The 18,118-nt window shown below is 39.8% G+C and overlaps 1 protein-coding gene across 12 annotated transcripts in view; it reads left to right on the top strand.

Moving 5' to 3' along the window:
- LOC140533104 (TRPM8 channel-associated factor 2-like) overlaps positions 1-18,118 on the top strand; it is a 68,216-nt gene that overhangs the window by 33,509 nt on the left and 16,589 nt on the right. For 7 of the 12 annotated variants that reach the window (XM_072652463.1, XM_072652460.1, XM_072652459.1 and 4 more), the window contains one exon: positions 12,494-13,131. In XM_072652463.1, coding sequence (XP_072508564.1) covers positions 12,515-13,131 — 617 coding nt within the window. In that variant the 5' untranslated portion in view covers positions 12,494-12,514. Of the gene's footprint in view, positions 1-5,214; positions 5,376-9,991; positions 10,272-10,304; positions 10,387-12,493; positions 13,132-18,118 lie in introns of those variants that run through there. The other 5 variants (XM_072652455.1, XM_072652453.1, XM_072652454.1 and 2 more) reach the window with 3 other exon arrangements.

Here is an 18,118-nt window from a genome sequence, read left to right as displayed (position 1 = left end):
TGGACATATACTTTTGGCAATAAGACATATAACAAAGGTGATCAATACAACAAAAGAGCACACTTTAAATATATGGAATATATACTCAACATGACATCACATATTATCAGTTCATACAAAGTACACATTTGTGTGCAGTCCACTAATGGGCATCATGCATTTACATATACCAGCTCTGTAGACTACTCTACCTTTTCACCAGCAGTGTTGCCAACCTCAAGATGCCTCCGCCCAGGAGCCTGAGCTCCTTCCTGATTGGTGAATCCCTGGCTGGGATGATCATTTCATGAGGAGCCCCAGGCATGTTTACTTCACTCCCAGCTCCACTCACTCTCCAGACTAGCTCTGCCTCTCACCAGCAGGCTTGTCTCTGCACAGATGCCTTCCTTCCCTCCTTCTCTGTTTTCTCATTCTTTTTCATGCTTTGTCTCTCTCTGCTAAAATGTAAACTCTTGGAGTGCAGAGAATATCTACTTATTTTCTTGTATTTGTATCCCCTATACTTAGTACAGTGCCTGGTCCATAATAAGCACCCAATAAATGCATTAAATATTATTTATCTACACATATAACCTATTACCCCAGGAGTCTATTACCCCAGAAGGTAATGATTTTCAGCTCTAATATTATGTTCTCATTGTAACAAGGACTGTACGGCAAATCACCTTCTCCATTCATGGTGACATATGATCCCACTGTGTCTACTCTTTATGTTAAAAAACCATTTCATTTCTAGCAATTTGTCAGTTTACCCCTGTGTCTTGATGTATTTGGCACTTGGATATAGGAATGGATTCAACTGGATGGTACAGGCTCAGCTGTGTCATTTCACAAGGGAAGACTCTGAAGTAGCAGATATGAACTGATGAGACATAGAACTAGAGGAAAGAAAAATGACATGACCCACCATGCTCATCTAGGCATTAGGAGGATATTTAGATTTCCTCTGCCCCTGTAGCAAGGTTGGATATTGTACTTTATACCATATCTGATAATATTTGAATGAGATTCATGCTTATCTATTGATTTTAGTCTTAGAGTCAAAATACGGAGCAGGCATAGAGACTCATGACCAAAATGTCTCTTATCTGAAAAATGAGTTGTAATTGGCCTACTATCTATCTAGCTATGGCCTCAGTTCAGAAAAGCTCAGAACAGTATAAGCAATTTTATGATGCTGGAGTTCAGAAACTTCATCAAGAAAACTGAATCCTGCAAAGGAGTCATGTGATTTAGAGAAAACGTAAAATAGAAGACTGTTGTAAAGCTACCCCATACCAAATAGTTTAAAGATTAGATAATCTTTCAGTTTACACAATAACCCTAGAGAATGTCCAGAGGCCTGTAATTGTAATCTATAACCACCTAGTACTGAATAAGAAGTTGGTCAGATAAGGATGAGGAAGAAAAGAGTATGGGAGAATCAGCTAAGCCAATTCTAAGGGGAAAAAATTCCTATCCACCAATTTCAGATGGAAAGTTAGAGATGGACATTGACTTATCTGGAGAGTAACCAGATAGCTAATTTGAGTAAGGAAGAAATTTGGCATTGGAAACTTCCAGAGGTTCAGGGAAACTCAAAGAATGTTTCAAGGAAAATTGTGTTGAAAGAAGAAAGAAAAAAAGAAAACTAAAAACAGACTCCTTGGAAACAGACACCATAAGATAAGCAGCCTTCTCTGAAAGGTCTAGAAAACATTTCAGTGACTTGCAGTGGCTATTCAGCAGGACAGTCCCACAGTTCATGAACAGGTACCAGTGGTGTCAGACAGTGACTATCATGGCTTCTCTGACTCTTCTGGGCAATTCTTACAGTTCTATGCATTTTCTAACAGGTGCCATCAGGTATCAGAGACTCCAGCAAGTAGCATCAGGCATTGCTCTTTAGGCTGTATTTGTCATTGGATATGCCCTCTCTTCACTAAAGAGAAGAACGCCTCCAACATCCTGGTCCTCTGACACAGCTGTCATTGTCTCGCCCAACATGCTCCCATCTTCCAAACTTGCATATTTCTATCAAAAGCACCACCATACTTATGGTTTCCTAGGTTCATAACCTCAGTATTAATCCTGGATTGCTACCTGTCCTTTACCCTACATATCCAATCAGTGACCCAAAATTCCCTTTGATCTCTTCACAACTTCTCTCACAATTGACTCCTTGACACAGTTACTACCTTATTTATCAACAGGTAAATTAGATTATCTCAACAGTTTTCTAATTGATCTTCAATCCCTCTTACACAGTCCTTCCAAAGTAATTTGCCTTAAGGATAGATCTGACATTGAGACTCCCTAACCACTCAACTCCAATGTCTTTCTGTTGACTTTAGGATAAAATATGAACTCCTCTGTTTAGTTTTTAAAGCCCTGTACAGCCAAGCCTCAATCTGTCTTTTCCTGTCTTTGGATATTACTGCCCCTTCCATATTGTCTTCTTATCTGACCAAACTAGCCTCCTCTCTTCCTCAAGCTTAATGTTTCACCTCCTATCTTCATGTCTTCATACTAGATGGTCCACATGTCTAGAATGTACTTCCTCTTTACCTCTAGAGTCTAGAATCCTTCTCTTCATTTAAGATATGCATCAAGTACCATTTTCTATCATGAAGCTTTTACTGATCCCCCACTTCTCTCCCAAATGACCTTGAATTTATTTTGTATATAATAACAATATTTATGCTGCATGTATATGTGCATATTATGTGGACTTCTTATTTGCTCATTGTAACATAAGCTTATTGTGAGTAGGAATTGTCTCCTTCTTTGTACATTTATCCCTAGTGCCTTGTATATAATGGGTATTTTATAAATACTTGTTAATTGATCGGTTGATTGTCTAAGTCCTAGTGATGCCTCCTATTGCCAATACTACTGTATCTACCAACTGACCCAGGAAAAGCATGTCCAGGGAACAGAAATCCTGTTTCTCTCTATCTAAAAGAAAGCCTCGGTCATTAACACCTATTTCAAATATGGACACTACAAACTTAAATGCCATTTCTCCCTCAGACATGTGGGAGTCATGTCCCTTGCCTGAGGAAGACTTCCCTTGATAAAAATCGGACAAGGCACACACATTTCTTCTGAATTATTTCTCTTCAGTAACCACAAATTTTCCTAGAGATTGTTTGTCTTACCCTAAGTTATTGACAGTATACTCCTATGAAAATGTACAACTCACTCAAATGTCCTCTGATATGCTTCTGCACTCTGGTTTGTTGATTTCCTCACATAAGTACATCTTCCTATACAGCACTATTTCTTTTAATAGAAAAGGTCCTTCTGTAGTCATAGTTTAGTCATGAGTTGCATCCCACAAAGTCTCAGTGGTGCCCTATGGAGTTATATTTGCATGCTTCACCCTTCTTTAGGCATTGGGAGCAATGTGAGTAAAGACCTGGAAAAGGGAAAATGTGGTTAGGGCACAAAAATGAGTCTAGTTAGAAAAAATAAGAATGTATGGATGAAATATATTAGATAAGGTTGAGAAGACAGAGTGGCCTGAAATGCCAGGCAAAGACTTAAAACATTACTGGGAAGGTCATTGAAGCTTTCTGAGCCGGGGAGTTACGTGATAAAATCTAAGCATGAGAATGATTATTTTAGCTATAGTATAAAGGATGGAGTGGAAGAGGCCCATGGTGGAGGTGGGAATATCTATTAATATTAAAACAGCTAAGACATAGTAATAAACACTTGCATTAGACTACTAGCAGGGGAAATAAGGAAGTATATATGGGTAAAACAAATATTGGAGAGGGGAAACAAGGGACTTCCCATTGGAAACCTCAATATCTGCTTTCAACATGCGAGTGTGGGTGAGATTAAGAGGAAAAAGGATATGGTTTGGAAAAGTCACTGTTGGGATTGAAAAGGGGAATAGATAAGGATGAAAGTTTTTGTTTTAAAGATTTTTGGACAGTAACTAAGTCCCAATTGAGCTAATACCATAACCCTCTCTTCTGGTTCATAAATTTCAAGATCATAGATTTGGAGCTAGAAGAGACATCAAAGACCATCTTGTCCAAGTCTCTCATTTTACAGATGAGTTACATGAGTCTAAAAGAGATTTTTACTTGCCCTACGTTACAAAGGCAGCAGAGTCAGGATTTGTACTCAGGTCCTCTGATTCCAAAATATGACATCTTTTTTAGTAAAGTGTCACACCTGAGTGTGTATTGTTTCTATTATGAGGAAGGTCAAAATACAAGAGGGTCACAGTAAAAGGTTATGTTGGTAAGCTTCTAGTCAAAGAAGAGGCTTCAAGTCTTTGGATGAGATGATTAAAGGAAAGAGAGCTTTGCTGCAGAGACCATCCTGGCTTGGAGAACAGGTTGATATAATCTGGCTGTAGTCTCCAGCTGGCATGTGGCCAAGGGACAACCACTGATTTTGAGATTTTTCCCCCTATGTGGGATAAAAATTTTGAGGCCTTTTGACTAATTAAAATGTCACCCATCTGAATGTCTTAAACCTGTCTTCCAAACTGCTTTGAATGCCTTTTAATCAATAGTTGCCAGTCCTCTCCTGCTGGTGAGAACTTTGATTACATTATTCCTTTAATTCCTAATGTCAATTGATCTAGACAAATGAAACTGTTTGACTTTCTCTGTTGCTTCCTCCTTTCCTGGCTTACAAATATTATGTCTAAGAAAATGTGGTCAAATCTGTTAATGTAACTTTCATGGTATTTCCTGATTATGAAAGAGTAAAATAGGAGGATAGTTTGAGGAACAAAACTCCACACTAGAAAGGCACTGCAGACTTTCTGGGGTCTACAGAAGGGAATAGAATACCTGGGGACAACTTAGTGAAGTTTATGAGGCTTGAGGAAACTCCTTTGGGGGATGAGGATGCGTGACCCAATGGGAGATCAGGACTCCATTTATTTGGAATTTGTCAAAATTAGAACCAAAGCTAGGATAAAACAGACTTCTGAAAAATCCACGAGAAAAAGTTTACCAAAGACATGAATGGTCAAGACTGAAAGAAATCAAATCCACTCATCACAAAGCCTTGAACATAGTTGGCCTCAATAGATGTATGTTGAATTAAGTTGAGTTGAATTAAGGGAACAATTACAACAAATTTGTCATTGACAAATGATCCTCTGATTTCCCTATTTTGATAGATCTGTGGTCTCTTAGTTGAAGATATTCCCTCCTATGGCTCATAATGGAATTCATCCACATTTTCTTATCTTCTGCAGCTCTTGTCCATGTCCTCCCATAAATTCTCCATGAGGGCTCCACTGGATGTGACAGGGAACTTCCTCTGAATGTTTTGATGTTATGTGGACCTAAACCAAGCAGGAGAGCTGTCCATCTGTTGTTCCTTTCTCTTGCTACATGATCAACTCATCTCCTTTTAAGGTCATCTTAATCTCTTTGATATGCTTTACTTTCCTTTCTGTATCATAAATATTGTCTATATTGAATTGTATTAACAATATTCTGTAGATAGTTTATACCCACTATATGTCTCTCCATTATCACTGGAATGATTTTGATTCCTTGGAGATAGTAGTAGCCTACGATTTACAGTCATATTGCATAACCAAATCATTAAAATACCAATAACTGGCATTTACATAGTACTTCAGTGTTTGCAAAACACATTCTAAATATCTCACAACAACCCTACAAAATAGGTCATATTATTAGCTCTATTTGCAGATGAGGAGACTAACATAGGCAGAAGTTAAGGGACTTTCCAAGGGTCACATAGCTAGGAAGTGCCTGAGGCCAGATTTGAACTTGGGTCCTCCTGATTCCTGATTCCAGCACCTATATCCTCTGTCTACTATGTCTCTATACACTACCTACACAGAATCAGAGTTGAGGCTAGGGTCAAACAGGAAGAGAGAGGTTTGAATTATCTTTGAGAAAAGAAAGTTCTTTGAATGGATTCAAGATTTCTGTGAAAGCAAAAGCCCCATCTTGATGCCAACATTCTACTGATGTGAAATCAGTCTTGGCAAGAGACATAAATACATTTGTCTTTGAAGAATCAAAAAATAAATATAATTGTTTAGCCAATAAGCATTCCTTATCCACCTCGTAGTTAGAAATACCCAGTTCTTCACATTCCCTTCATGAACTTAAGAAATCTACTCCAGAACTGTAGGTTAATCAATATGAGTGATGCAGAGTTATTTTAAGGTAAAGAACAACATACAGAGGTATGACTAGATTGTTTGTTTCCATCCCCAATAGCACTATGTTGGCTTCCTAAGACAAAATATGAGTCAGGAATTTCTATTAATTTTAACATGAACCAGATACTCTTGTTTCCACCAATCATTAAACTTTTAATATGACACAATTATATGAGATCTATAACTAACATAGGGGAAATAAGTAATCAGTCTTCAGATAGGTATATCTCCTCTGGGGCAGGAGTGTGCTACTTCCTCCCCCTAGTGCCCATGATCTCTACTTCTTATTTAGTGATCTTTCCCAAGTCCACACTGCCATCAGCCAAGGTCCTTTCACCATAGCCTCTCCCAAGTCTGACTTTACTCCACAGCCTCCTACAGGAGTGCCCCATATTCCTGACTACAATAAAGGTAAAACTGTCTACCCACCCTTATCCCCACCCTCCAACCACTTTTGCCCCAGATGGGAAATAAAAAGATCTTTTTAAAATGCCTTTTTAAAGGCCTTAAAGTATGATGACTTAATAGTCATCTATAAAATATGCAGTACATCTGGCAACCAAGGACCTGTTCTATTGTGGTGTGAGCAACCAATCAATACGCATTTATTAAGTGCCTGCTATATGCCGGGCATTGTGCTAAGCACAGGGGATACAAAAAGAGGCGAAAATGAGTTCCTGACCTTGAGGAGTTTATAATCCAGTGGAAAGGCTATTTTATGTAACTGGACTTTCTGACCTTCACTCAAGCAATCCTACATGAATGGGTGTATATAGTTATTAGGGAAAAAGGACTAACAGAGCAATAAGTATGCTGATCACACCCAAACCATTCCCTATCTTGTAGCACAACTCAGGCTTGCACTTCTGGTGATAAACCTTTTCTGACTTCCCCCTCATCCACCTCCTTGGTCACTCTGTCTTCCTCAAGAAAACAAACTTTGCGTATAGGTTGTACTTATTTGTCTAGCACAGCAGGCATCTAGGCATTGCTAGTCGGAGACCACAGGGGCTGGCTGCTTTCATCAGTTCCAGGCTTCTATCTGTCCTGGTGATTTGCTCTAAGTTCATTATTTTGAAGTTGGCTGTCTTCTCAACAGAACAAGGCTTCCCAGAGTTTTGATTCCATTCTCATCTCAAGAACAAACAATCTTATTTTTACCTCTAGAAGCAGGGAGTTAAAAAAAAAAAGCAACCAGAGTGCAAACATGAATTCATTATGGAAGAGGTAGCTTTAGACCCACAAAGAAAAAGGAAGGCTAAGCCATAAATTATGGAATGATAAGCATAAATTCAGAGGCCTTTGGGATATTTGCAAATAGCTCCTCTGCGAGAATTGTTTTTCAGATATTTTATATTGAATTTCCAATGAATACAGCCTAATCAATGCCAAGTGGGCTTTTCTTTCTGGCATCTTCCCTCTCCTTCTCTCTCTCTCTCTCTCTCTCTCTCTCTCTCTCTCTCTCTCTCTCTCTCTCTCTCTCTCTCTCTCTCTCTCTCCTCTCCCTTCCTCTCCCTCTCTCTCTCCCTCTCCCTTCCTCTCCCTCTCCCTCTCCCTCTCCCTTCCTTTCTCCTTTTCTCTCTGTCTCTATCTCTGTCTCTCTGTCTCCATCTCTCTCTCTCTCCTGGGAGGCCAGCAGCATTCAGCTGGGCCTTTTGGAAACTTTAAAATGTCAGAATGGTAGTGATCTGCTTTTAAAAGTCACTGCTTGAATGCTTTGATCAGTAAAGTTTGACTGCATCCATCAATAAGTATAAATCTAGCATTTCTGTCACACTAAATTACCATGATGAGAACTTAGAGACACTTGCATAAATTACATTTTGCTGCTCTTGTCCCTGACCCTGCTGGGGTAGTTGCTAGTTTGCTGCTTGAATATGCTGGAAGGGAAAGACTTTAACTCCCTTTTGAGAAGTTACAAGGCCCATATGAGATACAGGTTTATCCCAGGCTCAAGCCCTGGCCTGCCTATAGAAAGCTCTTGGCACAGAACTTGGCCTCAGCTCATCTTATAGAACCCAGACACTTGTTTTTTATGTCAGGCTGACAGTAAGATGGAACCTGATGGACCTAGATGGTTGCTTTAGCATAAAGATGGAGTTTAGACCCAGAAGAAAATTGAGTCATCATGGCCTACCAGAGGTGTCAAGCTTGAGGTCTACAAAACTCCAGAGTGCTGTCTAATCAGACTAAATTGTAACTGGAAAATATTTAAGAAAATAAACATAAAGAGAACATAAATGATGATTATTTATGGTTTTCCAAGTCACTATGCAAGCATACAGGCAACCATTTCTATTTCAGTTTGAAACCACAAATCTGCCAAAGGCTATCCATCTGTATCTACCTTGAAATAGGGTAGGGAGACAAGGCCCCCATCAGGAACTCCAATGCTATATAACATTTTATTATATATATATATATGTATATATATATATATGTATATATATATATGTATATAAAATATCTTTTATCCTTTCCACCATGAAAGCTCCTTAAAAGCAGGCCCTATTTTTGTGTTGGCATTCCAGCATTTCACATATAATAGGTACTTAATAATTTTTTAAAATTTTATTTATTTTATTCTGAACTTAAAAAATAAAACATGCATTTCCATAACATAGTAGAATAGAAAAAAATGATTGCACATGAAACTGCAAATCTATTATGTACAACTTGCTATTCCATTTAAATATGTAATAAAGTTATGGATATTTTTTAAATTATTGCAAACATATGTTAGGCACTTTGTCTTCTACAGTAAATATTACTATTAGTAATAGTAAAAATTAGTAATTGTAAATTATCTTTTATAGTAAATGTTGCTATTAGTAATAGTAATTGCTATTATTTTACAGAAGAGGACACTAATAAGGCTTAAAAAGGATAATTGCTTTTATAAGCAGTAAACAGCAAAGTGGAGCAACTAAACCAGGGTTTCTTAAACTGGGTTCAAGGCAACTTTTTTTCCTTTTTTAAATATATTTAAAATCATTTCTATATAATTGGTCTTATTGTCAATTTTACATGTTATTTTTACATATAATATTTAATCTTACATATTACACATATATATATATATATATATATATATATATATATATATATATATATATATATATATATATATATATGCTTTTACTGACATTATTCCCTTAACGGGCCTATTAGATTAAGAGTGCTAAAAGGCAGGAGTGTGTTGATAAGTATTAACAACTGATTCTCAGGTGTAAAACAGTGCATAAATGCCACACTTTTTAAATGTAATTAGCATTAAGATTTTCTCCATTACTTTGTTAAGTCGAGATCATCAACAAAATAAATCAAGCCCTATCAGCCTATGTTGATTTGCTTGATGTAAACGTTCACAGTGAAAAACGTAGCAATAGACAAGCTGGCTCCAGCTCGTCAGGAGTCCATCAACCAAATTTTAACCCAAAAAGGTTAAGGTTCTGGAATTCTAATATCTTTCCATGTCCTTTTCCCTCCCCTTCTCCTTCCCTTTCTCTCTCCCCCTCCACCCCCATTCTCTCTCTCTCTCTCTCTCTCTCTCTCTCTCTCTCTCTCTCTCTCTCTCTCTCTCTCTCTCTCCTCTCTCTCTCCCCCTCTCCCTCTCCCTTTCCCTCTCCCTCTCCCCTTTTTCCCTCTCTCTCCTTCCCTCTCCCCGCTCTCCTTCTCCTCTTCCTCCTCTCTCCCTGTCTTCTCTCCCCTCTCCTTGTCCCTTACCACCTTTTTCCCTTTCCCTCCTCGCCTCTCTCCATCTTCTTTCCCCCTCTCACTCTCCCTCAAATCCTTTCCCTCCCCCCTTCTCCCCCCATCACCCCCTCAGTCTCTTCTCTTCTCCTCTTTCATGAACTGGGCCTGCTTGGGCCCACAGTCCCTGAATAACCTCAGGGCTCTAGGAATAAGCCAGCACAGGGAGGAGCTGTGTCTCCCCACAAGCTCCACCTCACTCAGGCCTGTAGCCAAGCCAAGCAGGAAGTGGAGAGAAGGGACACAGACACACCCCCTCCTGCTCTATAAGTCTCTGGCCTCCCTTTCTCGTTGGCACTTCTCAGGAAGCCTCTCCTTTCTCCTTGTGATCCCGGAGCTAAAGCTGAAGGACAAGAATGTGAGTTCTCTCCTTTTTCTGGGTCTCAGACAGAAGGCTGCCCTCTCCCCCCGGCCCCTCCAAAGGAGAACAATCTGGTTCTCTGGTCTGGGTGCATGAGACGGGAAGTGAGCAGGTAACAGTTTCAGGGTGCAGATGCTTATCAATGGGCTTGCAATTGGGGTATGTATATAAATGAATAATCTGTGCACCCCCAAGTGACAAAGGAGTTCTACTCATGGATCTGGGGGCCTGCCTCTGTTTCTTTATATTTGCCCCTAATATTTACTGCGCTTTCAGAGTCTGAAACACACCCCCTACCCAGAGCACTATCAGAATCATTTTGTACTGTACCCAAAGTCACTCAGCTAGTTCAAGGAAAAGTCTCAGACTCCCAGGCTGGGGAACACACAAAGACTCTTAGAGGATTTCCAATCGGAGAAAATGGATTCAAATGTCCACTATGACATGTGACTCTGGGAAATTCCCTTAATGGATGCTTCCTTATCCATAAAAATGAGGAGGTCAGACTAAATGACATCTAAAGTTTCTTCTGGTCCTCGGGATCTCTGCTCCTGGAGGGACAACCAGAGTGTAGTGGAAAGAACACTGGGCCAGGACACAGAAGAACAAGGCTACTGTGGTTAGCCACACCTTCCTGAGAGGTCTAGGCAAGTCAGATCCTCTCATCCTCCATTCATCATCTGTAAAATGGATTCAAGTGTAGGACAAATGGGTGGAGATGAACTGAATAATCTCTTAAGGATTCTTCCAGCAGACTATGGGTCTCTGCATTATCTCTGTGGCAGGAGAACCAGGGGAAGTGATGTCCTGGAAAAAGGAAGCAAAAAGGCAGGAGTCCATGGTAAAATGTAGCAGATGTTACCAAGAGATCAGGGAGAATGACTGAGAAAAGGCCAGGAGATTTGGACATTAGGAGGTCAGTGATGCCCTGAGAGAACAGTTTCAGGAGAACAGGTAGGACAGAAGTCAGATTGAGGGGAATTTAGGAGACAGTAAGTATGGAGTGGAAGGTACATGTATGATGTGCACATCTCCAGTGCCTATGGGGACTCTGGCATAGCTTGATTATTTCTAATCTTCTCCTGGAATCTGACTGGGGATCGGCTAGTACAGTTTTGATTCTGTCTCGAGGCCTCTCTGAACTGATTGACCTTTTCTTTATCCCCTAAGCTTCCCTGGTCTGGAGTCTGGAAGATCTGAATTCAAATTCAGCCTTAGACACTTACTAGCTGTGTTTTCCTGGATTAGTCACTGAACTTCTGTTTGCCTCAATTTCCTCAGCTGTAAAAAGAGATTAATAATACCACCTCCCTCCCAGGGTTGTTGAAAGGATTAAGTGAAGTATTTTTAAAGCACTTAGCACAGTGCCTGGTACCTAATAGGCACCTAATAAATCTATGTTCCCTTCCCTTTCCTTCTTCATGGAAGAGGCTGAGTATGGCCATAAGCTTATAGGGACGTAGATAAAGTTTGTCCCTTTGCTATCACCTACTGCCTTCCCTGCAGATGGTGACCGAGTTCTCTTGTTTCAGCTTTTTCACTTGTAGAATGGGGAGAAATTCCCTAGTCTGAGAGAAATGAACTACTATCTTTAAATCCCTTTGAAGCCTATGCAAGAGCCTGTGCAAACCAGAGAGCTGCTGCTGTTGGTGTCATTCTCCTCCAGTACTTTTAGGGGGAAGAGGACTAGGGGACTAGGACTGGTTTCTGATTTAAAAAAAAAAAAAGGAAGCAAATGGAATTTGCCTACTACATAGACTAATGATTGTGTATATAATATTATTATATTATAATAATTAATGTATACATATAATTATATTATATATATTATATATAATCATAATATTATATGTAATATTATACACATAATTATAATATTATATATATAATACTAATTCCTAGCCAAAATCTAGAATGCATCATTAAAAGAATCATTAGTGAATGTGAGAAAATTAAATGGGAGACATCTAGAAATGGAAATGATGACCAAAATGAGCCAGCATGGCTTCATCAAGAACAGATTATGTCAGTTTAGCCTCATTTTCTTTATTAATAGGGTTAGTAGAATAAGGAATTCTAGGAGCCGAATGGTATAAGCATTTATTAAGCACTTACTATATTTCAGGTTCTGTAGAGGGGCAGGGGAGAAAGGGGCAAGGGACTGAAGGGCAGGGTTAGGGCTATATCGCCAATCTGAAACTTTGCTTCTCTCCCCACAGCAAGCAAAAGAAGCCATCACGATGTCTCCATCAGATGATTTTGAGGTGCTAGTGAAAGGCCTGAAGAGTTGGAATCTCCCCAATGACCCTATCCCTTGTGAGCTGCTGCTGATTGGTGAAGCTGCCTTCCCAGTACTGGTGAATAAGAATGGCCAGGTCCTCATTGCTGCCTCTCGTTATGGCCAAGGCCGAATGGTAGTCATGTCCCATGAAGAATACCTGCAAGATAGCATGTTGGCTCAGTTTCTTTGCAATGCTGTGGGCTGGCTCAACTGTAGTCCAGGAACCGCTGTTGGAGTACACACATCTGTGGAACCTCTCACTGGCATCCTTCGTGAATCTGGGATGGAGGTGCAGACCATGGATGACCTTGAGGACTCCCTAGGAGTTTACTGCATCAATGCCTATGATAGCACCTTGGCCAAAGAGATGATTCAATTTGTGAAAAATGGTGGAGGTTTACTCATTGGGGGCCAAGCTTGGCATTGGGCAAGTGAACCTGGACATGACAAGGTTCTGTCCAACTTCCCTGGGAACCAGGTGACCAGTGTAGCTGGTGTGTACTTCACAGATACCTATGGAGATACAGATTCCCTCAAGGTCTCTAAGAAAGTACCTAAAATTCCACTTACAGTCAGGTGAGTAGCAGGGGTATAGTAAGGATTATATTAAGTAGACACAGTCCCCTTAACAAAGCAGAACTAGAACTAGACATTTTGAGAAGAAGAAGTCTCATTTGTACTGGTGACAGAGATGCTGTGGACAGACAGAACTATTGAAAGTCCATCATCAGTAATTCATATTTGATTAGATGGAGAGCTGTGGGATCATTGCCATATGAATATCACTGTCCATTTTGGAAAAGGGAACAGAGAAGGATCAAATAGAAAAACAAATAAGGATACAGTAATTGTGTTCTGGATGAATTTAAGTCACTAGGCCCAGATGAACTTTACATCTAGGTACTAAAAATGCCAACAAATATGACTATTGAGTTATTGAAAAGGATCTTTGAATAAAAAAATGAGAACAGGAGGGAGCCCTGTATGATATGAGAAGGACTAATGTTATTTTGATGTTCAGAAAAAGGAAGAGTGTGGAGTTTACATACTATATAGGCAGAATATGGAGTTTATATACTATATAGGCCAAGGAGCTTGATTTGAATTCCTAGCCAAATTCTAAACTATTTTATTGACAAAATGGTTAGTATATGTTCACAGAGTTAGATGGTGAACATCTAGACATGGTCCTGATGACTTTAAAGACATAGTATGGCTTCATCAAGAACAGATTATGCCAGATTAACCTTATTTCCTTTTTTGATAGGATTAGTAGACTGGTAAATCAGCAAGGTATCCTAAGAGTAGATGAAACAAGCATTTATGAAGTGCCTACTATCTCCTAGGCACTGTGTTATGTGCTTTATAGATAGTATCTCATTTAATCTTCACAACAGCCTGGGAGGTAGCTGCTATTATTACTCCCATTTTATAGATAATGAAGAGAAGTTTAGTGATTTGTCCAGGGTCACATAGCTACCAACTGTCAGAGACTGGATTTGAATTCAGGACTTCCTTTTCCATGTACAATACTCTATCCATTGCACCTCTTAGCTGCATGTAGGGATAAAAGAGATGTAGTCAGTAGCAATACATTTCACAAATGCTGTGCTCTGTTGCTGTCCTTGTAGACAAGACAGAAAGGTGTGGGTTCAGAAGTGGTCCAAATTGTCAGAGCTGAGGACTCGTGATTGGTGGTTTCTTGTTAGAAGGAGTTTTCTGGTTGTTGTATTCTATAGATCTGTGTCTAGCACGTGCTATTCAACATTTAATCAAGGGCTTGGATAAAAACAAAGATGTCATGCATGTCAAAATCAGGATCCAAAAAGATATCAGCCACCTAGAATGTTGGGCTGAACCTAAGAAGATGAAAATTATTCTGGATGAATGTAAGGTCTTTTACCTGGAATCAAAAAATCAACTTCAAAAATGCAGAATGAGACAGGTTTGTCTAGATAGCTCTTCAGCAAAAGATCTCTGGGCTCAATATGAGTCAACAGTGCTATAGCAACCAAAAAAGAAAAATAGCTACTTCCATCTTAGGTTTCATTAAGTGTCATCGTATAATGATCTTGTTCTATTCTGATGTGGTCGGACTTCATCTAGTTAGTATGTGATTCTGTAAATTATTCTGTGGGCGTCAAGGCAGATGTTTGGCCTGTGAGCCTGACCCTGACAAAGTGCTTACCTCCCTTAGAAGAAGGCAACAGACATGGCTGGAATCTGCTTCATGAATACAAACAAGTTTACAGACCTTCTCAAGGTCACTGGGAAGATCCCATAGGAAAGGTGCCCATGTTGAAGGATTGTAGTGACAAGCATAGAAAATGACACTCACTGCTACAAAGAGCCAATTGGAGCTGAGATGGTAGAAACTAAGAGGCCAGAAGGGTGAGTGTACTATCATAGACAATTGGAGGCGAGGTTTGTTTAACAGGTAGTTAAGTGGTACCTTTGAGAGAATACTGGACTCAGAGTCAAGAAGACCTGAGTTCAAGTTGAGGAAAATTAATATTCATGATGTATCATTTGATTATTAATATTAATCTGTAATATACCCTTTGCTGACAAAAGCTCCATCTTTTAGCCTAGGTCAAAGGGTAGGGAATTACATGTGATCCTCCAGGGTCTCAAGTGTGGCCCTTTGACTGAATCCAAACTTCACAGAACAAATCCCCTTAGTAAAAGGATTTGTTCTGTAAAACTTGGACTCAGTCAAAAGGCTGCACTCAAGTTCCTAAAAGACCACATGCGGCCTTGAGGCCATAGGTTCCTCACCCCTGGCCTAGGTCAAATGACTTTTTCCAAATTGGCTACAGAACACAATTCCCTCCAGTACCCAAGGCAGCTACCTGGACAGGAGTCCTGGTTGTTTTGTTGTTGTTTTTTACCCTGTGAACAGAAGCCAGTCTGAGCTAGGTTTTCCCCCATGGACATAGCCATCTTTCCTTGCTTTTCCTCTCATCAGAGTTGGGGGTGACCTGGTCTGCCCAGGAGGAGACCAAGTCAATGAAGACCTGAGAGAGATGGCATATATTTTTCTGACCAAAGATTGCTGTCTCTCATGGAATACCTGGGTCATTGAGGGTCAGAGAGGGGCGTGATTAGCCACATCTGAAAGCCAGCCTACCACCAGTCAGGTTCAGGGGAGGTCACAATGACATACTGCCAGAAAAAAGACACCTAGATTTAAAGCCTCAGACATTTATTGGCTATGTTACTCCCTCTGTCTGCCTCAGTTTCCTCATCTATAAAATTGAGTGTGGGAATCTGATGACAGAATAGGTCATCTCCTAAAGTATATTTTAGGGCTGGGAGAAAGAAACAGTGTTACCAAGAAGCAGAAGAATGTATTAAATCGAATTAATATACTTTTTTTTCTATGATTTTCATTCTAGAAGTACAGGTTATTCCTGTACTGCTCTTTTAATTTTTTGGCAGCTAAAAGACAGCCAGAAAAGAGGTTGGCTGGTACTGTATTTACAATTAGTCGTTTTTACCCCTAAAGCAATCCTGGGACACACCCTAATTTCTTTAGAACTCTAAATTGAGATGATTACTACGGACTTTAAGTTAATTACATTTGAACTTGGTGTCTCTAGACAGTTTTCTGTTGACACTCTAGTTTCATCACTAAATCATTTGAGTTTTATTTTTAAAAAATTATTTCTGCATCTGATTGGAAGCTCTCTTCTATGTTGATTCTGTAGCAGGAGGGTGACGTTTTCTTGATCCTGTGTCCAAATCCATTTTCTTCTTAGTTTCCTAAAACAGTCATATCCTACCAACCTAACCTGTTTTTCCTCAAGCTCCCTAATCCCAAGTAAATCTCACCATCCTAACTGGCTGTCACTATTCCCCAGCTGAGCAACGCTGCAAGTTGGGTCCACTACAAATATATTCTGTCAGACCTACTAAGTGCCCTAAACTGATGGCACTTCATCAGGGCCTAGTCCCTCTGGAGCACTTACTGCTGCCCAACTCCTATTTTATTCCTTAAGCAGAGACCTTCAGAAGTCATTTTACAGGTGGGGAAACTGGGACCCAAGATAGTTAAGTGACTTGCATGAAGAACCTCAAGCAGAGTAAATTGCAGAATCAGGACTCAAACCCACATCTCCTGACTTCAAATCCAGGGCCCTTTCCACTGTGCCAAAATGCTTTTCAATGCCCCTCACTCCAAATTTCTACCTCCCAACCTCTTACTGTTAGGAAAGGATCTCCTCCATGTTGGGGATTTTTCCCTTATTAACCCACCAGCCTTTGATCATTTCTTAATTCTATGGATGTTCTGCCGTTATGCCTTCGTTGTGTGTTGCATAGGCATAACTCACCTAATACTGGTAATCAGTTCTAGGAAAATATGATTTTACTTGAAACAGCATTGTAGAGGTCATTTATTTCTGTAGCAATATTATAAATGAAAGCTACTTGACTGGGCAGCTCAACTATGGTCTTTAAATGCTTAAAATGTGTCATTTTAGGGATCTGAGACAATTATAGGTTTAGACTGGGCTGGGTAGGGCTGGGTAGGGCTGGCTAGGTTGACCTGAGGTGTAGAGACATGATCCTTCGAGCCTTCAGACTGACTGCAGCTCATTTTTGTGGGTGGCAACTAGCAAAACGAGAAGGGAAAAGAACAATATTGGGGGGAGGTATTGGCTGACTAAAAGATGAGAAAAAACAAATTCACTGGCATCCTAAAACTGATAGGAAAAAAGGGCATTAATTCTTTTCCTTCCAGAAAGCCTCTGATCTTTAGTACAAGATCTAGCAACTCACATATGGAGTGGAACATTCTAGCAAACAATAACCACTATTGTCTGTCACCAAGAAATTTATAACACATTTCCTCAGAACAGAAGCATGGAAACATATTTAGCTCTGGTTGTTGCGTTCATCGTTCGTTTTCAAAGAAGACCATGACATCAGAGAAATGATGACATGACTTGTACTTTGTTTTGAGTGAGGGAAGGCTATACAAGGTCACCAGCCTCACTTTCTCCTCCTGTGCCATCTGGATCCAGTAACCAGATATTCATCAGCGTGACTGGAGATGGCCCAGGATGCAGTGGGAGACTTTGGCCCTCTTAGGCTAAGACCTTTTCAAGTATTCTCTTAGACGGAGGTAATGCCCATTCAGCAAATAGGCCTCTTTAAGAAATAGTCAGGGAATTGCCCCTTTAATGAGCAAAAGAGAAAAAAATTATAAGTAAATCAAGCTGGAAGGGAAAGAGAAACAGTTACTATTGATAATCACGCTAAGCCAGGAGGGTCCAGAGAAAAAACCATTAAGTGGTTAACTCTGGTGCAACTTGTACAAAGGGGAGGGTAGTTTATTAGAGCTAGAACCTGCAGGTTCTGAAGCCAAATTATTCTTAGCATCTTTTTCTACAGACTAAAGGAACAAGGCAATCAATAGACACTGACATAGAAATTGTGGATCATCTCAAGATATTTTTTTTCTTCTTGTTCTTTGTTTGTTGCATCCAAGAAGCAGCTAGTTGTAGTCATTAACTCACTGCTTCTTTATTTGTGGTTGGAGCTGCTACAGAGAAAGGCA

The sequence above is a fragment of the Notamacropus eugenii genome, chromosome 3 (assembly GCF_028372415.1).
Source record: "Notamacropus eugenii isolate mMacEug1 chromosome 3, mMacEug1.pri_v2, whole genome shotgun sequence".
NCBI lineage: Eukaryota > Metazoa > Chordata > Mammalia > Diprotodontia > Macropodidae > Notamacropus > Notamacropus eugenii.
This window is presented reverse-complemented; position numbering and strand designations above follow the sequence as displayed.